The sequence below is a fragment of the Erinaceus europaeus genome, chromosome 8, assembly GCF_950295315.1.
Source record: "Erinaceus europaeus chromosome 8, mEriEur2.1, whole genome shotgun sequence".
In the NCBI taxonomy this organism is placed as follows: domain Eukaryota; kingdom Metazoa; phylum Chordata; class Mammalia; order Eulipotyphla; family Erinaceidae; genus Erinaceus; species Erinaceus europaeus.
The window spans coordinates 72,671,779-72,696,969 of record NC_080169.1 but is presented as its reverse complement, the minus strand read 5'-3'; the positions used below and the strand labels follow the sequence as shown (position 1 = coordinate 72,696,969).

At 39.5% G+C, this 25,191-nt stretch overlaps 2 protein-coding genes across 5 annotated transcripts in view; one reads left to right on the top strand and one right to left on the bottom strand.

Moving 5' to 3' along the window:
- Positions 1-25,191, bottom strand: part of LHFPL3 (LHFPL tetraspan subfamily member 3) — a 712,959-nt gene that overhangs the window by 471,049 nt on the left and 216,719 nt on the right. The window contains exon 2 of one of the 4 annotated variants that reach the window (XM_060196376.1): positions 5,347-5,644. The exons of the other annotated variants lie outside the window; for them this stretch is intronic. Within the exon in view, the coding sequence (XP_060052359.1) occupies positions 5,433-5,644 (212 nt within the window). The 3' untranslated portion in view covers positions 5,347-5,432. Of the gene's footprint in view, positions 1-5,346; positions 5,645-25,191 lie in introns of those variants that run through there. 4 annotated transcript variants of the gene reach the window in all.
- LOC103117006 (zinc finger protein PLAGL2-like) lies at positions 886-3,340 on the top strand. Its single transcript, XM_060196369.1, is given in 2 exon segments — positions 886-1,468; positions 1,470-3,340. Coding segments are annotated over 2 exon segments (1,374 nt in total). The 5' UTR covers positions 886-1,076; the 3' UTR covers positions 2,452-3,340.

The following is a 25,191-nucleotide window of genomic DNA, read 5'->3' as shown; positions in this document are numbered from 1 at the left end:
GCATTGTGAGTTTTACTTTACCTTTAGTTTAGCTCAGCTCGGCTTAGATTGCGCTGCGTCCTGCATGAATAAAGAGATACTGCCTACAGCTCAACCATGAGTCCCTGGTCGTCTGTTACCCGCCCGTGAAGCCAGCCCATTGAAAACAACATAACCTGTCGAAAACAACACACATTTCTTTATTTCACTATCTTTATGACTTTGTCCATATCATAGAAGCTCTTTTATTCATTATAAAATGGAAGGTATAATTTTTATCCATATCTTTCAGGGTCAACTTGAGATCCAATGACCTCATTATAAAGTGGCAATGGCAGGGTCTGCCCCACTTTCTGAAGGGAGACTGGGTCAGCCTACTCTGCTGGTTCTGAAATGAGTGCAACCTAGAATGCTCCCAGCTGTGATCAGGGGTTGTAAGCTTAGACTGACAGCAACTCAAAGGTTATAGCTTCCTATGCTAAGTATGAATATACATGGGCTGTGGGTCAGATTGATATGGTAAACAATTAATTGTATTTATATTTTCACTTCAAGTTTGGGAGCTACTCTTTGTCCTTATCCAGTTTTCTAATTCTGTTCTCAACCATGACTATATCTTCCCAGACAATACTCTTAGTCCACCTCCATGTTCAATATCAAGCTCAAGCAAAAATTACTAAAGTCATGGATCCCAGGAACATAACTAAAATAGAGTTTTTAGCTTCTTTCTACCCTAAAATCCATATTCTCACCTGCTCTGTTCCTACTTTCTGGTTCTTGTTTATTAAATATTTTGTCCGGCTTCATATCTTTTTCTCTCTTTTAAAAATTGATTTAATAATGATTGAGAAGACAATGGATAAGAAAGGTACAATTCGCCACAATGCACCGCACAATGGCCCGACCGCCGCCACTACCGGGGCCTGAGCGGGCCTGGCGGAGCCCGAGCGCGGCCCCGCCCGCAGCGCGGGGCTCCGAGCGCGGTGAAGCGATTGTTTTCTGAAAGCTGCGTTGGAGGCTGTGACAGAGCAGAGAACCTGTGTGGAGCTGATGGGGAGGCTTTCTGAATAGCATGGCCCTTCGCCATTAGCCTTGCCATGACCACATTTTTCACCAGCGTCCCTCCCTGGATTCAAGATGCAAAGCAGGAGGAGGAAGTGGGCTGGAAACTAGTTCCCAGGCCTCGGGGCCGGGAGGTGGAGAGTCAAGTGAAGTGCCAATGTGAAATCTCGGGGACACCATTCTCAAGTGGGGAGAAGCTGAGACCTCTCCCCCATCCAGAGCAGAGACCATATAGCTGCCCTCAGCTGCACTGTGGCAAGGCTTTTGCCTCTAAGTACAAACTGTATAGGCACATGGCCACCCACTCAGCTCAGAAACCTCACCAGTGTATGTACTGTGATAAGATGTTTCACCGCAAGGATCATCTGAGGAACCACCTGCAGACCCACGACCCCAACAAAGAGGCTCTCCACTGTTCTGAGTGTGGCCCTGCTGGAGCATCTGAAGGCGCACTCACGCCGTGTAGCAGGCGGTGTCAAGGAGAAGAAGCACCCCTGTGACCACTGTGACCGGCGCTTCTATACTCGAAAGGATGTGCGGCGGCACCTGGTGGTGCACACAGGCCGGAAGGACTTTCTCTGCCAGTACTGTGCCCAGCGGTTTGGCCGCAAGGACCACCTGACCCGTCACGTCAAGAAGAGCCACTCACAGGAGCTGCTCAAGATCAAGACAGAGCCCGTGGACATGTTAGGCCTGCTCAACTGTAGCTCCACAGTTAGTGTGAAGGAAGAGCTGAGTCCTGTGCTGTGTATGGCCTCTCGGGACATGATGGGGACCAAGGCTTTCCCTGGCATGTTGCCCATGGGCATGTATGGTGCCCACATCCCTACCATGCCCAGTGCAGGCATGCCACACTCCCTGGTGCACAACACGCTACCCATGGGCATGAGCTACCCTCTGGAATCCTCGCCTATCTCTTCCCCAGCTCAGCTTCCTCCAAAATACCAGCTTGGATCTACCTCATACTTGCCCGACAAATTGCCCAAAGTGGAGGTGGATAGTTTTCTGGCAGAGCTTCCTGGAAGCCTGTCTCTCTCATCCACTGAACCCCAGCCCGCCTCACCTCAGCCGGCGGCAGCTGCAGCCCTCCTAGACGAAGCACTGCTCACCAAGAGCCCCGCCAACCTCTCTGAGGCCCTCTGCGCTGCTAACGTGGACTTCTCCCACTTATTGGGCTTTCTTCCACTCAATCTGCCCCCCTGTAACCCACCCGGAGCCACAGGAGGTCTGGTCATGGGTTACTCTCAGGCTGAGGCACAGCCCCTTCTCACCTCTTTGCAAGCTCAGCCTCAAGATTCCCCAGGACCCGGGGGTCCACTGAACTTTGGGCCTCTGCACTCTTTGCCACCTGTCTTCACTTCTGGCTTGAGTACCACCACCCTGCCTCGTTTCCATCAGGCATTCCAATAGCCCCCAAGGAGACCTTTAGCTCAGTCTTGGGCTCTTATCAGGGAGCCTCAGTACCTACCCCATTCACATCCCCCATGAAGGCAGCTGAGCTTTTGAGAGCCGGGTTCAAAAAGAAAAATTCCAGTATCTGTATGGAGCACTTGGTTTGGAGGTTCAGCTCTAGGTTGAATTCTGGAGAAGCTTTGAACCCCAACCCCATGAAAAGATCTCATGCCGTAGAACTTCAGGTATTTTTGCTTCCTTTTAATCTTTCTTTCTTTTTTTTAAAATATATGAATCGGGAGCCACACTTAGCCTTCTCCCTCTCCAGAGCATCAGAATCTACTCTTTGGAGAAGGGAGAGAGGCCTCTTGGAGATACAGAGGACTTCATGTTGGATAACTTCAAGAGAACTAGGCCCAAGAAGCCCACCTTCTGGTCTCAACCTGCAGGCCCACAGCAGTCAGTTGGTCAGACCCGGCTGCAGAGGGTCACTTAACTCCCTGTCTGCTGCTAACAAGCAGGCAGGAGAAAAGGCTACTTTTCTTCCCCACCACTCCCCTCCCTTTCTCTACCAACACCTCCATTTTCAGTCAGTGTTGTCCAGCAACAGTACCGTTTACACAGTCACCTCAGACACACCATTTCACCTCCCTTACCAAGCTGTTAGCCTTAGAGTGATTGCAGTGAACATTGTTTACACACTGTGAATCCATTCCCACCAGTCCATTCCAGTTGGCACCAGCTGGAACCATTTGGTACCTGGTGTTAATTGGAACCCTGTTTACAAGGCGGAGTCGGGTCTCACTGACTTCTCTTCACTTGAGGTCACATTTTTTTCCCCTGTGGGGAAATAAACTGACTTTGGATTGCTTCAAAAAAAAAAAAAAAAAAGAAAGGTACAATTCCACACAATTCCCACAACTAGAGTTTCATATCTCATCCCCTCCATTGGAAGCTTCTCTATTTTTTATCCATCTGAAAGCATGGACCTAGGATCATTATGGGATGCCTGCTTCATACCTTATCTGCCTTTCAGACACCAAGTTGTAGATGCTACTATGGTTACATCCTAAACTCCCTGGGCAGACAACCTCACAAATGTGTCCTGGAACTTCACCTCTCCAGAGTCTTACCCCACTAGGGAAAGACAGAAACAGGCTGGAAGTATGGGTAAACCTGACAATGTCAATATCCACTGAAACTCTTAAGAAACTTGAAGGCTCAGGCAAAGTTTGTAGAGACAGTGCCTACAGCCTAGATCCTGAGATATGAGTGTAATTTCAGTGTTTTGGAAAATGCATGGAATATTCTCTGCATATTCTGAGGCATTTGAAGAAGAAAATAGTTTTCTTGTTATTCCAGTGAATTGAGAAAATTCATTTAAAAATTTCCTGAATTAAAAAAATAGCACACTTGAGTGTAATCAAGTTCATTCTAGGCTTTGGAGAAAGAGACATGTATAAGATGTCATTTCAATATGATTTTTAGTTAATAACTGTGATATTTAAAATTGGAAAAGAATAATTTTTAAAAACTTAATTAATCAACTTGAGATAAATCAGTTTTATACTACAATGACATGCCCTGGTAGTTGTAACAGTGACTAATTCAATTTATTCATATATGGATATTTGAGTCCTAGTACAGCCATTCATTTATCACCTTGTACTTATCTTTTGGTGGTATGTGTGTATATATATATGTGTGTGTGTGTGTGTGTGTGTGTGTGTGTGTGTATATATATATATAGTTGCAATATTGACAAAGATAATTTAAGTTTTTTTCTTCTCAAACAACTCAGTAATTCACTCTCAGAAAACTTTTCCCATTATATATAGCTGCATCAAATACCTTTATGTCTCTTTTCCATCTGGAACCCATTGATAGATAACCATTCTCTATCTTTACCATTTTCTTTCTCATCACCTTTAGGCATATACAGGAGAACACAAGGTTGTGCTTTATAATTATCATGATTTGCTTCTACTTTGCTCTTCAGCATTAGCAATGTGAAAGCTTTTCATTTCCATACCACTTCAATGTGATGGCTTGAAAAATAAATGCAGCCCATGTAAAAATGCTTCCCCTGCTCATGATTGAATGTAATCATGGACTTAGTAGACACAGATTCCACTTATTTGATTTATTATCCATAGGACTGAAATGTAATATATACTTTCCTAAAAAAAGATTTTATTTATTTATGAGAAAGATAGGAGGAGAGAGAAAGAACCAGACATCACTCTTGCTGCCGGGGATTGAACTCGGGACCTCATGTTTGAGAGTCCAAAGCTTTACCACTGCGCCACCTCCAGGACCACTAATATATACTTTTTAATGTTTATTATCTTAAACAATGTTTTTTTTGGGGGGGTGATAGTAGAGCTGTAGTATACAAAGCTTTAAATGTTGAAAAGTTTTCCTTTGATGCACTACCTCCAACATATAAACACTGTAACTTTATAATCCTTAAAGACTAGACAAATCTCAGCAAGCCAACTTTTCCTTTGCTCATGATTAGTAAACTAAAAACTACAGCAGTACATCAATGAAAATCAAAGCATGATGAACCAATTGCACTTATTTTTGTGAACTTACCACAGAACAAATCATTGCAACTCAAGTAAATATTTATCTATAATATAGCAAAAGTTTTTAATGCCATTAAACACCATATTTAACAGCAAGATAGGAAGTGAGATGTTTATTGCCCTGTTGTAATGTGTGAACACATAGCTGAATCCAGAATACAATCTAGAGAAACAGGTGTGTCATATATATATATATGTTAGTTGTGAGGTCACTATACTCAACAGTTATGACCCAGTATCTAGAATGCTCTTTTTTTTAATTTTTTTATTTAAGAAAGGATTAATTAACAAAACCATAGGGTAGGAGGGGTACAATTCCACACAATTCCCACCACCTAATCTCCATTTCCCACCCCCTCCCCTGATAGCTTTCCCATTCTCTATCCCTCTGGGAGCATGGACCCAGGGTCATTGTGGGTTGCAGAAGGTAGAAGGTCTGGCTTCTGTAATTGCTTCCCTGCTGAACATGGGCGTTGACTGGTCAGTCCATACTCCCAGTCTGCCTCTCTCTTTCCCTAGTAGGATGGGTCTCTGGGGAAGCTGAGCTCCAGGACACATTGGTGGGATCTTCAGTCTAGGGAAGCCTGGCCGGCATCCTGATGACATCTGGAACCTGATGACTGAAAAGAGAGTTAACATATGAAGCCAAACAAATTGTTGAGCAATCATGGACCCAAAGCTTGGAATAGTGGAGAGGAAGTGTTAGGGGGGTACTCACTGCAAACTCTAGTGTACTTCTGCTTTCAGGTATATATTTTGCAGTAGTTTACGGATACGTGTGAATATATGCTCTCTCTCACAAAAACTGGTGTATATCTAGAATGCTCTTAATAGAATCTACAGAAAATTCTCAATCAGAGGGGATGCTATTACTCAACATCACTGACTTAATTCAAAATGACCTCGATATTTCTGAGGCATTTTTAGTATGAAAAGAATACAACAGAATACCATAAAGGTAAAGATACAAATAAAACATTTAGGACAAAATGCTAATCGTAGACATAAAAGATTGGAATTAAATGTGACAAGACATTGTATCAACAATAACAACAACAAAATCCTGGGAAATAGCAACTGTTTATAAATGTGAATGCACAATGACACAAATCAGAAAAAATGCTCTTGACTGTGTTAAAGACTACTTCCATTATAGTGTTTCTTACTTTCATTTTTCCAATAGTGTAGTCATTGAATTTTAAATTCTACATAAAGAACATAGGAAGGTTCTGAAATGAACAACAACACAAGATTCAATGAAGATAAAAATTGGTTCATAAAGATGAAAGAAATGAGGTCATGATAGGAGAAAAGTAACAGGTGACTTGATTACTATCTCTGAACAGAATAATCATGCAAGTGTGCTAAGCTGTTATTTTCCATTATCATCCAAATAAAAATAAAACAAAATGTATAAAGCATTAGCCTAATGAAATAGGTTTACCTGAATAAATAAATGTGATTGCACTTAACAGAATACCTGAGAACATTTGGAATTTGGAAATTGTTGCTTTGAACACAAAATATTTTTTCTTGTATTTATTTTTTAATTGCAGAACCAGGATCTTGCACATACATGGTTCTATCTCTCTCAGATCAATTTCTTCATTCAGAGAGGGAACAAGGTGGGAGATAAGGTGAGAGAGAGAGAGAGAGACAGACAGACAGACAGACACACAGGAGAGAACAGCCCCTGAGAAATCTCATTCAAACACAGGCTGTGCCAGGACATTCATTTACTCTACTTGGTGAACTGCCTCTGATACAAAGTATTATTTATTACAAAATAAATAAAATTTCACTGTGGGAAATCTAGAAAAAAATAAGTGACAAATATAAAAAGTGCTTGTCATTCCACAAGCTAGAAGGAAATAAATGTTATGCAGAGTTAAGAGCTTAGCAGTTATTGGCCAGATGGCTGAGCCAACATATGAACATCATTTCTGTGTTCTTTCTCTGAACATATTTTGATTTCAAAAATGAAGAATATAAACTCATATTTTCTTAATATGATGGCAAGCATAGCAGCTATTAAGAAATGAATCATTAAACACTGATTTCTCCTCTGCTCTGTAGGTATCAGTAGAATTTACTGACAGATCCCAAACCTTGGGCCAAACAACAACAACAGCAACAAAAAGTTCCAGCATATCGTGTTTTACATTGTGATTTTTCATTTTACTTTTTAAAAAATATTTATCCATTCCCTTTTGTTGTCCTTGTTGTTTTATTGTTGTTATTGATGTTGTCGCTATTAGATAGGACAGAGAGAAATGGAGAGAGGAGGGAAAGACAGAGAAGGGGAGAGAAAGACAGACACCTGCAGACCTGCTTCACCACCTGTGAAGCGACTCCTCTGCAGGTGGGGAGCTGGGGGCTCGAACCAGGATCTTTATGCTGGCCCTCACGCTTGGCACCAAGTGCGCTTAACCCGCTGTGCTACAGTCCGACTCCCCTTTTTTTTTTTTTTTAAGACTTGTTTTATGAAAGAGAAGGAGAGGGAAAGAGATTAAGAGAGAGATCGGAGTGTTGTTCTGGCAAATGAGGTACAGAGGGTGTCAAATCAAGGGCCTTATGCACACTCGTCTTGGGTTCTACCTGCTGAGTTAAATTCTGGGCTGTGACACTGTTAGATTTCATAGCTATCACAGAGGGTGATGTGTTTCACGTTACAAGTTCACCCCTACAGGTTGATATGTGAAATTCTGAGGTAATTGCTTGAAGATCCATAAAATTTCATCAATAGTGAGTAAGATTTGATGATTTGTATCTATTTTCACTGAATAATTTTCTTTACGAGTATCCTTGGGAATCTAATTTATACTCCTTTAACCAAATGTATTTATAATAACATTTACCATCTGATTATTTTGAAATACCTTTTTGGTTAACTTGACTCCCAGGAAATTGATCTAATTCACTATTGAGAAATCCAGTTAATTCAGCCAGATATTTGGTCTGAGATTTTTCCTTAGCTACAACTTTCCTGTTTGCCCATATTTCAAACAAGAACCTATCATTTCTAGAATTCTCTTTCAGTCCTTTTAACATACCTGAGTTCCGGGCTGAATTAAGTTAACTGGTTCAAAACCTCAGAATAGCAAGGCCTGGGAAATAGTCCCCAGGCCCTCACATGAGGAATTAGGAGTTTGCTGATATTGCCACTATGTTAAGGGATTAGAGAGAGCTTAAATTTCAAGCGTAAGTCCTAAACTCACAACAACAAAACCACATGCAAAAGTTTCATTATAATAGCATCATATTTGCTCTTAACTTCAAAACTAAAAAGGTTTGCTATCAGTTTAGAGGATATTAGCAACTGTATACAGAACTAACTGCTCCCACATTACTGAAGCAGTTCTGTGACTGCTATCAAAGGTTTCATCTTACTTAATAGCTTTTAAATTAGTGAAATGAGCACTGTTGAAATGAAAGCAACATTAAAGTGGTATATGATATTGACTTATTGCAAAGAACCCATGCTAATATACCTACGGTTAACCATGGAATAATATTTGAAAAACTAAATAGCTTTTTCTTTCTTTTATTCCTCTGTTCAATCAATAGATATTTATTGAGCAATTCTGCCAGACACTGTGGTAAACCCTAAGAGGGTCATATTAATGACAAACATGAAGAAGCAAGAGGAAAATACAAAATTGAAATATAAAATGATAAGTGTACATGCCAAGATAACTATATATGGAGTAAAGCTGCCTGGATATAGGTGACAGATAGTAGGGTTTAAAGGATATCTTAGAATCACATGACACTTGAATGGTTACAAAGCATTTCGGAAGTCAGTAGGGATACCTCTGGGAATGGAGACTGGGGAAGAGCACAAACTGTGATAAGGATAGCACAAGTTATATATGAGTAGAAAAAAGGTTTATTCTAGAGACAAGGACCTACTCTATTATATGGTTGGTAAATGTTTTAATTTGTGCTTAGAAAATTCATTCTGTCTTCTGTGGGGAAAAGAAGGTGTGAAAGAAGAAGAGATGTAAGGCAGGAAGACCCAAATAGGACTAATCACACTGTTCCGGCTAAAAGAGAGGATTAAAGTCTAAAGTAGACCAGAAATAAAAACGAAAGAGAGAAGGATGAATTTAAGAGTACAAAATGACAGGGACCTCATCACTCGCTATATAAAACACTAAGTAATGAAATTCTGTATATATCTGTACTCAAACTTACATAATTTCACTAATAATTTTGTTGTTTTCATGGTGAAAATGTAACCAAGTTTTAGCTTTGTAAAGCAAGACTTAGTGATATGAATAAGATCACAAACTAGGCTATAATCTAATAATTTCTATCTATCTCAAATATTTAATATTAAGAAAGAATGATAAAATATTCATAAAACCAGTAGGTTACAGCAATAGATCTCTGAAAACTGTCTAGGTCCTACAATTGTCTCTAAGCATATGTCACAGGGTGGCACTTTAACTATGGGTGAGTTGATTTTTAACTCTGAAGGTAAGTTTCATGAGTGGTGGAGCAGTGTAGCAGGTGTCTCTTTCTCCCTCTATCTCAGGCTATCTATCTCCGTCTATCAGAAAAACAGAAAGAAAAAGAAAGGAAGACTGGTTGAAATGGTGAAGCTTTTCTGTGGGCAACAAGCCCAGTGACAACCCTGATGGAAATAAATAAATAAATAAATAAAATGAATAATTTGACAATAGGTCTTGGCCACAGGTGAAAATTTTGAGGCATCAGTATTTGCCCATGTTCCTGTTTCTGCTTGGACTGAGTCAGTCCTGAAATCAGTGGGTGACAATTAGTCAACAGAAATATTTACCTGTCTGAATGTACTGTACTGATCTCTACAATTCAATCTCCTATTAAAGACTAAGATACTTACTGCATTTGGCCAAATAAAAGTTGTAAAACATCTTCTGTTGGTTCATTTTATTATTTTTTATTTCCAGCAATATTTTCTGCTATTATTAATAAAGCACTATTAGAAAATAATGGAATCCTTTAAAGTAATTTACCAAGTATTATAGTGTTTTGGGGTTAAATGTGATTATAACTGCATGCATTTTATTATCTTGCTCCAAAATATGGATGAGATCATTAGTGTAATGATTTAAACCTCCCAATAAGAATAAATTAATGTAACAGATTGAACTAATTCATCTTATTACTAGTCACCAGGCCTCTATAGGAAGACAAAACACTTTGTAATTAATGATACAATACTGCTGCACTGAATATTAACACAAACAAAATAGTCCCTCATTTTCAAGACAGTCTTTCACCAAACGTCGGAGAGCCACTGAGACTAGCTAGTGGTAGAACTTTCCATCAGGGCCAGCACTGATGATACTACAGTAACTAAACGATATGAAGTAGATTGTGCAACACTGTAACCTTAACAGGTTTCTTTCCTTAAAAGCAACTACTAAAGAAAATCTAAACAACATAGGTTTGACATAGTTGTAAATGTATTTTTAAAGTACATGGACACTGCCAATTTAGTTTTACTGAAAGTATGCTGCTAAGATTAGTAGGAGGAGTATGATTCTTTTTGCAAACAAGAGTGAAATAAGAATTAAGTGGTTTTCCTAAGATTACACACCAAGTTGGTAAAACAGAGAGTGGATTCCAGGACTTGATACTTGACCCTGGGATTCTTCCTTTCCTCATAAAGTAGTTAATACACTATTTCCCTCAGGAATAAGACTAAGGCAACAACATCCCTTACTATCTCTGCTTCATTTCATCCTTTTTGGACTTAAAAAAAATTGGCATTTTTATGTCCCTCATTTGAACCTTATTTTAATTTCAAGCAGTTATTTTCTCTGTAAATGTTCATATCTAAACTTTAGATCCACTGTCTTCAACAAAAGAAATTTCATAGAGCAACTTTGGAATCATCCTTCAAAGGAAAAATCAATAAACATATCTTTCCATTTTAAAATTCACTTAGACATTCTATTTTTAGCTTAAAGCTGATCGCAGACCTGTCTGCATCTTAAGGTCTGGCACTGCTAAGTATTCCTATTGCCAAAGAGGCAGTCTTTTTTTTTTTTTTTTTTTAAGTTATTTATTTAAGAAAGGAGACATTAACAAAAACAAAACCATAGGATAAGAGACCCCCACAATCCCCACACAATTCCCACCGCTCGATCTCCATATCCCATCCCCTCCCCTGATAGCGTTCCCATTCTCTATCCCTCTGGGAGTATGGACCCAGGGTCATTGTGGGTTGCAGAAGGTGGAAGGTCTGGCTTCTGTAATTGCTTCCCCACGGAAAATGGGCGTTGACTGGTCAATTCATACTCCCAGTCTGAGAAGCAGTCTTATTAAAAGATAAAACACAACCCCACCAATGTGTCCTGGAGCTCCCCTTCCCCAGAGCACTTCACCACTAGGGAAAGAGAGAGGCAGGCTGGGAGTATGGATCGAACTTCGCCCCCACTCCATAACCAGTCCCTGGGGACCAGCTCCTAGCAGGCTCCCCTGCTGAGCTTCTTTCCTTACCAAGATTCCTGTCCCACAAGGGAGAATCATTCATTCTAAGTCTATACCCTTCTGAAACCTCTGGCCTTTTTTCTTTCTAAGTAGCCACCCCCCCACCTCACCCCACATAGCTAATTAAATAATTAAAAATAAATAAATAAAAAAACTCCTTTCACCGCTCTTTTCTGACTGTTCTTTTTCTTATCTTTTTCTTTTTTTCTCTCTTTCTTTTTTCTTTTTCTCATTCTTGTCATCCTTTCTTCCTTAAATCTACAGCTTCCAAAGCCAGAGGACCCATCCCCCACACCACCAAACAGTGTGCTTTTTTGAATTCACTGATACACATTTGGGAATTATTTTGGGGAAGAATTCTGACTCAGAGTAGAATCTCAATGCGAGTATCTCTGCTCATCTTCCCTTCCTCCTTTAGCTACCCCTAGAATATACAGAGGATAGTAGATTTTCATAACTGTCTATTTCAGCTATTCTTGTCTAGTCCTGAGCTTTTTTTTTTTTTTTTTTTCCTCTTTCTTAACAACTAGCTGCCTCTGATCATGAGGTTTGAGGTAATCTGGGACAGGGTTTTTTTTTTACCCTGCTCTATTTTATTATTAATATTATATCAAGACATATATCTTTCCCCCCTTTAGGTTGATCAGAATTAACTCTTAGGGTATCTTTCATTGCTAGGGTAGTGGGCATCTTATCTATTGTGGGAGTAACTTGTCTCGTTACTCCTACCTCCTCTACAGACTCTCCCCTTCCTCCTCCTCCTAGCTAATTAAAAAAATTAAATTAAATTTTAAAAAAAGTAATCAAAAAAAACTTTCCTTTCACTGCTCTTTATTTATAGCTCTTTTTCTTATTTTTTCTCTTTTCTCTCTCTTGTCTCTTTTTTTTTTTATCTTGTCATACACTTCTTCCTTCTTCTTTGCCTTTCTGAATTTGTGAATTATTTTGGGGAAGAAATCTGACTCAGAGTGGACTCTCTATGTGTGTATCTCTGCTCTACTTCCCTTTCCCCTCTTGTTTACCCCTAGAATATACAGTGGATAGTAGATTTGCATAACTGTCTATTCTTGCTATCCCTTCTATCTTTTCTCTTTCTTATTAACTGGGATTTGGTTACTATTATTTCATGCACTGGAGAAATTGTTTGGATAACTGGTAGTGATTAAACTGCTTCAATACTTGCTTCAGTTGTTACTGTAATTCCTGAGGTTGGTGAGTGCAATTGTCATAAAGGTATTTAGTACAGTGTTGCTTGTACTCAAGACACAACAACTGAGGAACAACAGAGCATAAAAATAAGAAATACATAAATCAAAAACATGGGTAGATCGAAAACAAATAAAACTGCTACTCCAATGAATGAAGACAAGAGCCCAGAGAAACTACATATGAGCCAGAAGTAACCATAGATAAGAAAAGTATGCAAGCAATAATAAACTTATTAATCACAGAAATGAAAACAACATTGGAGGAAAGGAATGGCAGCATTAGGGAAACAACAGTTGAGACCCCCAAGGAAAATACAGATTATCTTGAGGCAATTAGAGAACTGAAAGCTGAAATAGCAGTAATGGACAAAGAAGTTGAGGCAAGGGAAAGCAGACTAACAGAAACATAAAACAGAATTAGTCAGACAGAGGATGAGTTAGAGAAAACTAAGAAATAGGTGAAAGAGCTTAAAAAAAGATTGAGAGACACTGAAAACAACAACAGAGACATATGGGATGATCTCAAAAGAAGTAACATTCGTATAACTGGCCTGCCAGAGGAAGAAAGAGAGGAAGGGGAAGCAAATATTCTAGAGGAAATAATAGAAGAAAAAATCCCAGACCTGAATAACAGAAAGGACATCAAGATTCAAGAGGCCCAGAGAGTACCAAACAGAATCAACCCAGACCTGAAGACACCAAGACAAATCATAGTCCCAATGAGAAGAAGTAAGGATAAAGAAAGGATCCTAAAGGCTGCAAGAGAGAAACAAAAAGTCACATACAAGGGAAAACCCATAAGATTATCTGCAGACTTCTCCACTCAAACTCTAAAAGCCAGAAGAGAATGGCAAGATATCTATCGAGCCCTGAATGAAAAAGGGTTTCAAACAAGGGTAATATATCCTGCTAGACTTTCATTCAAACTAGATGAAGGGATCAAAACCTTCTTAGACAAACAACAGTTAAAGGAGGCAACCACCACCAAACCGGCCCTGAAAGAGGTTTTAAAATACCTCTTACAAACAAGAACATCACTATAATACTGGAAATATATCAGAGCAAACAAAAAAAATTTTTTTGAACAATGGCACTACAATACATTAAACCCATAATATCAATGTCAATGTCAACCCATAATAATAAATGTCAATGGCTTAAACTCACCCATCAAAAGGCACAGAGTTGGGGGATGGATCAGAAAACATAATCCAACCATGTGCTGCTTGCAAGAATCCCACCTGTCACAACAAGATAAACACAGACTTAAAGTGAAAGGATGGAAAACTATCATACAGGCTAACAGACCACAAAAAAGGGCAGGAACAGCCATTCTCATCTCAGACACGATAGATTTTAAATTAAATAAAGTAATAAAAGATAAGCAAGGACATTACATAATGATTAGAGGATCAATCAGCCAAGAAGACTTAACAATTATTAACATCTATGCACCCAACGAGGGACCAACTAAATACGTCAAGCACTTACAGAAAGAATTTCAAAAATACATCAATAGTAATACAATATTAGTGGGAGACTTCAATACCCCACTCTCACACTTAGACAGATCAACAAAGCAGAGAATCAACAAAGATACAAGAGAATTGAATGAAGAGATCGACAGACTAGACCTCTTGGACATTTTCAGACTCCTCCACCCCAAAAAACTGGAATACACCTTCTTTTCAAATCCACATAACACATACTCAAGCATAGACCACATGTTAGGCCATAAAGACAGCATCAATAAATTCAAGAGCATTGAAATCATCCCAAGTATCTTCTCAGACCACAGTGGAGTAAAACTAACATTTAACAACAAACAGAAAATTATTAAAAGTCACAGAATTTGGAAACTAAACAACATACTCCTTAAGAACCACTGGGTCAGAGACTCACTCAAGCAGGAAATTCAAATGTTCCTGGAAACAAATGAAAATGAAGACACAACCTATCAAAATATTTGGGACACAGCTAAAGCAGTACTGAGAGGGAAACTTATAGCCATACAATCACATATTAAACACCAAGAAAAAGCTCAAATGAATGACCTTAGTGCACACCTCAAGGACTTAAAGGAAGAGGAACAAAGGAACCCTAAAGCAACCAGAAGGACAGAAATCACTAAAGTTAGAGCAGACATAAACAACATTGAAAATAAAAGAACCCTGCAAAAGATCAATGAAGCCAAATGTTGGTTCTTTAAAAGATTAAACAAAATTGTCAAACCCCTAGCCAGACTCACCAAACAAAAAATAGAGAAGACTCAAATTAATAGAATTGTAAACGATGGAGTAGATATCACAACTGACACCACAGAAATCCAGAGAATCCTGCAAAACTTCTATAAAGAACTATACGTCACCAAGCTAGAGAATCTGGAAGAAATGGAACAGTTCCTAGAAGCATATGCCCTTCCAAAACTGAACCAAGAAGAACTACAAAATCTAAATGCACCAATCACAGACAAAGAAATTGAAACCATTATTAAGAACCTCCCCAACAACAAAAGTCCTGGACAGATGGCTTCACAAATGAATTCTACAAACTTTCAGGAAATATTTCCCATACTTCTTAAGCTATTCCATAAGATTGAAGAAACAGGAATACTCCCTTCCACCTTCTATGAAGCCAACATCACCCTGATACCAAAAGCTGATAGGGACACAACAAAAAAAGGAAAACTACAGACCAATATCTCTGATGAACATAGATGCCAAAATATTAAACAAGATCTTGGCCAACAGGATACAGCAACATTCAAAAAGATGGTTCATCAAGACCAAATGGGATTTATCCCAGGAATGCAAAGCTGGTTCAACATCCGTAAGTCAATCAATGTCATTCACCACATCAATAAAAGCAAAGCCAAAAACCACATGATTATCTCGATAGATGCAGAGAAAGCCTTTGACAAAATCCAACACCCATTCATGCTCAAAACTCTACAAAAAATGAGAATAGATGGGAAATTCCTCAAGATAGTGGATTCTATATATAGCAAATCTACAGCCAACATCATACTCAATGGACAGAAGCTGAAAGCATTCCCCCTCAGATGGGGAACTAGACAGGTCTGTCCACTGTCACCGTCACTCTTCAACATAGTATTGAAGGTTCTTGCCATAGCAATCAGGCAAGAGAAAGAAATCAAAGGAATACAGATTGGAAGGGAAGAGGTCAAGCTCTCACTATTTTCAGATGATATCATAGTATACATAGAAAAACCTAAAGAATCCAGCAGAAAACTACTGGAAGTTATTAGGCAATAAAGCAATGTATCAGGCTAAAAAATCAATGTACAAAAATCAGTGGCATTTCTTTATGCAAACACTAAATCTGAAGAAGAAGACATCCAGAAATCACTCCCATTCACTGTTTCAGCAAAATATATCAAATACCTAGGAATAGTGTTGACCAATGAAGTGAAAGACTTGTATGCTGAAAACTATGAGTCACTACTCAAGGAAACAGAAACTGATACCAAGAAATGGAAAGATATCCCATGCTCATGGATTGGAAGAATAAATATCATCAAAATGAATATTCTCCCCAGAGCCATATACAAATTTAATGCAATACCCATCAAAGTTCCACCAAGCTTCTTTAAGATAATCGAACAAACACTACAATCATTTATCTGGAACATGAAAACACCTAGAATTTCCAAAACCATCCTGAGGAAAAGAAACAGAAATGGAGGCATCACACATCCAGACCTTAAACAATATTATAAAGCCATCATCATCAAAACAGCATGGTACAGGACAATAATAGGCACACAGACCAGTGGAACAAAATTGAAAGCCCAGAAATAAATCCCCACACCTATGGACATCTAATCTTTGATAAGGGGGCTGAAAGGCTTAAATGGAAAAAGGAGGCTCTCTTCAATAAATGGTGCTGGGAAAACTGGGTTGCAACATGCAGAAGAATGAAATAGAACCACTTTATCTCACCAGAAACAAAAATCAACCCCAAATGGATCAAAGACCTAGATGTCAGACCAGAAACAATCAAATACGTAGAGGAAAACATTGCTAAAACACTTTCCCATATATACCTCAAGGACATCTTTGATGAATCAAACCCAATTGCGAGGAAGACTAAAGCAGTAACAAACCAATGGGACTAAATCAAAGTGAAAAGCTTCTGCACATCCAAAGAAACTATTAAACAAACAAAGAGACCCTTCACAGAATGGGAGATCTTCACATGCCATACGTCAGACAAGAAACTAATCACCAAAGTATATAAAGAGCTCAGCAAACTTAGCACCAAAAAAGCAAATGACCCCATCCAAAAATGGGCAGAGGAAATGAACAAAACATTCACTACAGAGGAGATCCATAAGGCTGACAAACATATGAAAAACTGCTCTAGGTCACTGATTGTCAGAGAAATGCAAATTAAGACAACACTTAGATACCACCTCACTCCTGTAAGAATGACATACACCAAAAAGGACAGCAGCAACAAATGCTGGAGAGGTTGTGGGAACAGAGGAACCCTTTTACATTCTGGTGGGAATGTAAATTGGTACAGCCTCTGTGGAGAGCAGTCTGGAAAACTCTCAGAATGCTAGACATGGACCTTCCATATGATCCAGTAATTCCTCTCCTGGAGTTATACCCCAAGGACTCCATAACACCCAACCAAAAAGAGGTGTGTACTCCTATGTTCATAGCAGCACAATTCATAATAGCTAAAACCTGGAAGCAACCAAGGTGCCCAACAACAGATGAGTGGCTGAGAAAGCTGTGTTATATATACACAATGGAATACTATGCAGCTATCAAGAACAATGAACCCACCTTCTCTGACCCATCTTGGGCAGAGCTAGAAGGAATTATGTTAAGTGAGCTAAGTCAGAAAGATAAAGATGAGTATGGGATGATCCCACTCATCAACAGAAGTTGAGTAAGAAGATCTGAAAGGGAAACTAAAAGCAGGACCTGACCAAATTGTAAGTAGGGCACCAAAGTAAAAATCTTGTGGTGAGGGGTAGACATGCAGCTTCCTGGGCCAGCGGGGGATGGGAGTGGGTGGGAGGTATGGGTGACAGTCTTTTGGTGATGGGAATTGTGTATGTACACTCCTAGTAAAATGTAGTCATATAAATCACTAGTTAATTAATACGAGAGGGGGAAAATTAATTGTATGTCTTGAAATTTTTCAAAACACAAACTGAATCTTTTTAATATATAGGCTGTGTAATTGATATGCAGACTCTCTCAAAAGCCTAGACCAAGTAGATCAGAAGCAACCGGTGGCACAGCTATATGCAAGATACTGGGTACTGTACAGCAAACCCTAACAAAAGGACTTTTCAAAGTTAACCCAATTACCAGTTAATGTGATGATAACATTAACTATTGATTTTCTTTTTGGACCCTAAGACAGCAGGAACCTTACATCTCCACTATAGAGCCTCTACTTCCCCCAGTCCTGGAACCCTTGGATAGGGCTCACTTTCCCGTATGCCTCTCCCAATCCATATCAAATAATATTGCATCTGTCAATCACAACCTAACCAACGCAGTGATTGCCACCTCAACATGCTTCACTTCAGACTGTGTCCAGAGATTTCACGTGTGGAATGACAACCCTTCAGCTTCATTACTCGGGTGAGACCTTTCCTTTCATAGTATACTCTAATTCCATCTCAGGTGGATCACTGTCTAACAAAGTCCCAAAACAGGAGTCGGGCTGTAGTGTAGCGGGTTAAGCGCAGGTGGCGCAAAGCACAAGGACAGGCATAAGGATCCCGGTTCGAACCCTGGCTCCCCACCTGCAGGGGAGTCGCTTCACAGGTGGTGAAGCAGGTCTGCAGGTGTCTATCTTTCTCTCCCCCTCTCTGTCTTCCCCTCCTCTCTCCATTTCTCTCTGTCCTATCCAATAACAACAACAACAATAATAACTACAACAATAAAAAAAACAAGGACAACAAAAGGGAATAAATAAATAAAATAAATATTAAAAAAAAAAGTCCCAAAACCTAGATATACACCAGTTTCTGTGAGAGAGAGCATATGTTCACACGTATCTGTAAACTACTGCAAAATATATACCTGAAAGCAGAAGTACACTAGAGTTTGCAGTGAGTACCCCCCTAACACTTCCTCTCTACTGTTCCAAGCTTTGGGTCCATGATTTCTCAACAATTTGTTTGGCCTCTTATGTTAACTCTCTTTTCAGTCATCAGGTTCCAGATGTCATCCGGATGCCGGCCAGGCTTCCCTGGACTGAAGACCACCAATGTGTCCTGGAGCTCTGCTTTCCCAGAGACCCACTCTACTAGGGAAAGAGAGAGGCAGACTGGGAGTATGGACTGACCAGTGAATGCCCATGTTCAGTGGGGAAGCAATTACAGAAGCCAGACCTTCTACCTTCTGCAACCCACAATGACCCTGAGTCTATGCTCCCAGAGGGATAGAGAATGGGAAAGCTATCAGGGGAGGGGATGGGATATGGAGATTGGGTGGTGTGAATTGTGTGGAGTTGTACCCCTCCTATCCTATGGTTTTGTTAATTAATCCTTTCTTAAATAAAAAAGAAAAAAAACCTCAGTCTTATTAAAAACTGTTTCCATGTGCAGAGAGTGAAGCAGGAGTATAATAAATAAGGTAAGATCTAATTCAGGTTAAAAGTTATTAGTCCAATTATCTTCTAGTGCATAGACAAGATATCTAGAAAAAGAAGCAGAGAGCCAAGTGGTGCCACTCCCAGTAGAGTAGTGTTGCAATGATTAAGGACGTGATTTCAAGACCCTGGTCACTCTCTATGGGATGAAAGCTTCACAAGTAGAGAAGCAGTTCTATGGGTGCCTCTCTCCTCCTTCACTCTCAACTTCTCTCTGTCTCTATTCAATAAATAAATGAAAGATTAGAAGTGGGTCATCAAGGAAATCTTAATGTCCAACCAGTGTGATGGAATTTGGAGGTAAGCTTTCCCAGTTATAGCAGATGTGGGTAATTTATTGTCATAGTAAGAATCATTCCCACAGTGACATAGTACTGTGAGTTCACAAATTATATCCTCTGATGATTACCTTGTTTTTTATTTAAATTTATTTATTGAAGTAATGTTGCACTATACCATTAAGAGATTCAGGTGTACAACACTGAAAATCAATGTGTGCCTATCATCTTGCTTAATTCTCACAATAATTCTGTGAGACGGCTATTTATTTATGTCACTGGGACTCTACTTCATTGAGCCTATTTTTTCAGATAGAGAGAGCAGTAGAGTGACAGAGAGAGAGAGAGAGAGAGAGAGAGAAAGAGAGAGGGGGGAGAGATTCGGGAATCAACACAGCAACAAAGCTTCCTCTAGTGCAATGGAGGTCAGGCTTGAACCTGGGACAGGTCTATGGGAAAACAGGTGTACTATATAAATGGACTGTTCTCCTGGCCACCCCCTTGTTAATGTTAGAAATTAACAAACTGAGGCATGAAGATAAATTCACCTTAAAAATAAAAAACAAACAGAGGGGTCTGGACAGTAGCGCAGCAGGTTAAATGCACATGCTGCAAGCACAAGCACTGGCGTAAGAATCCTGGTTTGAGCCCCAGGCTCCCCACCTGGAGCCGGGTTGCTTCGCAAGTGGTGAAGCAGGCCTGCAGGTGTCTATTTTTCTCTCCTCCTCAGTCTTCCCCTCCTCTCTAGATTTCTCTCTGTCCTGTCCAACAACAACAACAACAGCTATAACAACAATAACAACCACAACAAGAACAATAACAAAGGCAACAACAAGGGTAACAGAATGGGAAAAATGTCCTCAAGCGGTGGATTTGTAGTGTTGGCACTGAGCCCCAGTGATAAGCCTGGAGGCAAAGAGAGAGAGAGAGAGAGAGAGAGTAGAGAGAAAAGCTAACCTGGGCTACTTAGATCTATCTCACCCCCATATCTAATCTATCTCCAAACCCTGAAGCCCAGGTCTTTGTTTCTAGATTCTCACATGTCACCTGTGCCAACCTGTGACTGGACTGTTATCAAAGTAAGTGTGTAGGGCTTAGTTCCTGCCTCTCAATCCCTCTAAGTATCTGCTATCTATGGCCCTCACTGGTAATGGGATTAATGAACAACACTGGGAAATTAGAACCATCATAAGACTCATGACCAGGCTGCAGGTATGTTTCCAGAAGCAGTCCCTCTGAAGGAAAGAATGAATGACACTTCATACACCCCCAGAATATTCCTATCTGGTTTTGCATACTTGGAAATGTGTTTATTGAAACCTATGGGCTCTGTTTTACTCCCCCCCCCTTTTTTTTCCCATTAGTGTGTGCAGGGATTCTGTAGGATGGTAACCATAGTAACAGTAGAACAAGAGAAATGTGATTTCATCCCCAAAATGCATATCATCGACTGTTTACTAAAATTGGCAGATCTGCAGAACTCACAGAAGAAAAAGCCTCCTAATGTGGATTCTAGTTGGCTTTGTTGTTGCTCTACTTTAATATTTGCTTCCTTGCATTATGTCTGTTCTTTTATTAATAATGTTCATAAAGAAAAAATAATAATTTTTCTACTTATTTCATATTTTATAGAGAGACAAATAAATTGAGGGGATGGGGAGAGAGAGTCACCTGCAATATTGCTTCACTAATCATAAAGCTACCCTTCTGCAGGTGGGGCCTAGGGGATTAAAACTGGGTCCTTATATATGGTACATGTATACTCTTTCCAATGCACCAAACCAAGGAAAGTTTTTGAGGTCAAGATTAAAGGATCTTCTCTACCAGCTGAATTAACAATGCTTTTTAAAATGCATATGCCCTCACATTATGCGGTTGAATATATTTTGCATCAACAATGTTTAAAAAGATATTTGACTTTGGGGGATTGAAAATTTTACCAAATACATTACCAGTGACTTGCTACACGCACGCACACACACACACACACACACACACACACACACACACACACACACACACACACACACACACTATATCTGACTTAATTTATTTATCACTTTATTGAGGAAATATTGGTTTACAGGCCTGCTGCCATATAGGTATTGTTTCACATCTCCTCACAACAGAGGCTATCATACTTCACACTCTACCACATTATCATCTCCCTCCATTAGAGGACACCGGGTCCTAATCTACCTTCCCCTTCCTCCCATCTACCCTTTTTGAATCCTTGGATCATCTGTATCCTTCTGTGCTTTATTATTTAAGTCCTGAGAGGGACTTTACGCAACAACGGAAACTGCAATTAGTTACAGGGAACAATGGAAACTGCAATTAGTTACATGAGTTAAACAGAATGTGTAAAATGAAGTGTAACAACAGTGTGTGCTTATTACCCTTTTAAAAATAAAGAATGAATCAATAAAAAATAAAGGAAAATTGCTTACAGGGAAAATTTTTTATGTTTTGAATTTTATGAACAGTGAGACTTGACCCTTAAAAAGCAGAGGGGTCTATTGGAAAAGATGACTACAGAGAGTGATGATGGATGGGAGAAGGCTCTCCATCAGGCAGGAAGGAAAAGGCTCCAAGATGCAAATAGAAAGAAGAAATTGAATATCTACACCCTACACTAGTACAGAAAAGAAAGTGGAGGATAGGTTAAAATATACACATTTTAAGTTGGAAAATAAGGCATTTGAGAGCTTTTGAAAGTCAAATGTCCTTCATATTAGTGGACACAGTAGTTATAAATGAATGTGAAAGTGGAATAGATTTTCATAAAATTTACATAAAGCAAGTACCATATGCCTGGAATATTTATCATCATATAATATTTATTAAGCTCTTCTGTGCTACAGCTTAAAGTCCAAATGGAAAATAGTCACCAAAACACTTGGGATATGTTAGGCAAAGCTTGAAGGCAAAGCTATTGACTAATCCATCTTATAAGGTACCATTGCTTTGGTGAATTCAGTACGGTGTTCGGTCTGACTCTACCCAGGCATGATTTGAACTGATTCACTTCAAAGATAACTGGCACAATATATAAACATTTTTTCTAAAAACAACTTTTGAAGTAATTTGGGGCTATTCTCTTCTTTGTCCTGAACGTCCAATGTTTCAAGAGTGCCATTATCCTTGTTCTTGTGCCTAAAACCTCACTCTCCCAATATTACATATACTGATATTATAATGATATTGACTGATTAAGATATTATATATATTGACGTCATAATGACCCTGACTGATAAAAAGGTTGGGACCACTGAAATAGAACCTATTGGTAGGACCTTGCCCTCAACTTGGATCAACAAAGGTAGAGAATGTTTCATCCTCTGAAGGGAGGCTGGACAACATACTCTATGCTACACCTGAGGAAGATGGGTCGATATTGGGGCAGCTTGGAATGTTCCTACTCATGACCGCATAAATGTGAACTCAGATCTACAGGGATGCAGAGGTCACACAGGCTTATAAGCTGAATATGGGCCCCAGATCACATCAAATCGATGGGGTTTACAGTCAACAATGTTTATACACCTTCCCCATATTTGAGAGCTACTCTCTTCCCAGATCCAGCTTTCTGGTCCTTTTTCCAACTATGACATCATCTTCCCAGACAATAACTTGCTTCCACCTGCATATCAGATTTCAGGCTCAGGGGAAACAAAATAAGAAAAAACAAACTAGTATAGCCAAAAGTCCTTTGGAATATAACTAAAATATGCCTACTAGCTATCTACAGAACGGAGACCCCCTCCCAACTCTTCATCTACACTAATCCAGCCTTTGATTCATGATTGTTCAACAATTTGTTTGGCTTTGTATGTTAACTCTCTTTTCAGCCACCAAGTTCCAGATGCTAGCATGATGCCAACCAGACTTCCCTGGACAGACAACCCCACCAATGTGTCCTGGAGCTCTGACTCCCCAGAACCCCACCCCATTAGGGAAAGAGAGAGGCAGGCTGGGAGTATGGATCGACCTGTCAATGCCCATATTCAGCGGGGAAGCAATTACAGAAGCCATACCTCCTACCTTCTGCATCCCACAATGACCTTGGGTCCATACTCCCAGAGGGTTAAAGAATAGAAAAGCTATAAGAGGAGGGGATGGGACGTGGAGTTCTGGTGGTTGGAATTTTGTGGAGTCGTACCCCTCTTATCCTATGGTTTTGTCACTGTTTACTTTTATAAATAAAATAAAATAAATAAATAACCCTGAAATAAATAAATACTATGTACTAAACATAAACAAAAAGAATATCAGTTGATGGAAATGTGGGGGAAACAAAGTGATTTATGCTATCAATTAAAGGCAAATACTTGTTCAAGAAGACACCAATAACTATATATAAAAGGCAAGAACAGTTAAATACCCAACTATGCTTACATGCAAATTTAAAATAGCTAGTGTTCCTAATAACATGTCTCTGACTAATATAAATTTGGCATCAATTTTTTTTCAGATTTGAGAAGCATTTTGAAGTCTTCTCCAACTCTGAACAAGAGTCTCAGTTCATAGAACTTTAGAAGTAGGTGCAGTGTGAAACTATATACCTTGTAGTCTTATAATTTTGTACACCACTATTATATCACTAATAGAATTCTGAAAAGAGTCCCTATTCAATGAGAGGATCCTTATTCAGAAGTGGCCACTTACTTCCTGATAACAAACAACTACCAAAAAATAAAAATCTCTGGGGTCTCTATTGTTATGTGTCAGCTATCCTGTATCCCAAACCTCCTAAAATGGTCCAGGCCTATCTCTTCCCTTTTACTGCTAGATGAGCTGTGTACTTCCATTGCTCCATGTTGGTATGCATGAGACCCCTTCTGTTTCATTGGTTTAATACCCCCTGCTTAACACTGTATTCTATTTACATAACCACTGTATTCTATTTACATAACCACTTCATTCTATTTACATAACCGCTGTTAACAAGCACCACCCTCCCTCCAGGGCATTAGTGGTTCAGTGATAGAATTCTCGCCTGCTCCACCCCCTCTCCTTGTCACACCCTGATCCTCTCCTTGTCACACTCTGATTTTCACCAGTCATTTTTCTCTCCACCCTCTCTATGTCACATCCTGTTTCCACCCTACTTGGCAAGTATATATATAAAGACAGCATTGTGAGTTTTATGGTACCTTGAGTTTAGCTCAGCTCGGCTTAGATTGTGCTGCGTCCTGCATGAATAAAGAGATACTGCGTACAGCTCAACCATGAGTCCCTGGTCATCTGTTACCCGCCCATGAAGCCAGCCCAGCGAAAACAACATAGCCCGGCGAAAACAACAGCTCCATGTATACTATTCCAATAACATCATATTGTGTTTATATGAGAACTGATTTGAACTGTAACAAAAACCTTTCTTCTTAATGGTGGGAGTTAACACTTCTGAAATCCAAACCTTCATAAATATTACAACCAAGAATTAAGACCCTGCTGTTTAGCACTGTTCACTCAGTCTACTTTCTCTTGTGTGCTGACAGACTTATCTCTCTTCTTAGAACTTTGTTGTATGCACAGAATGTTCAACGTGCT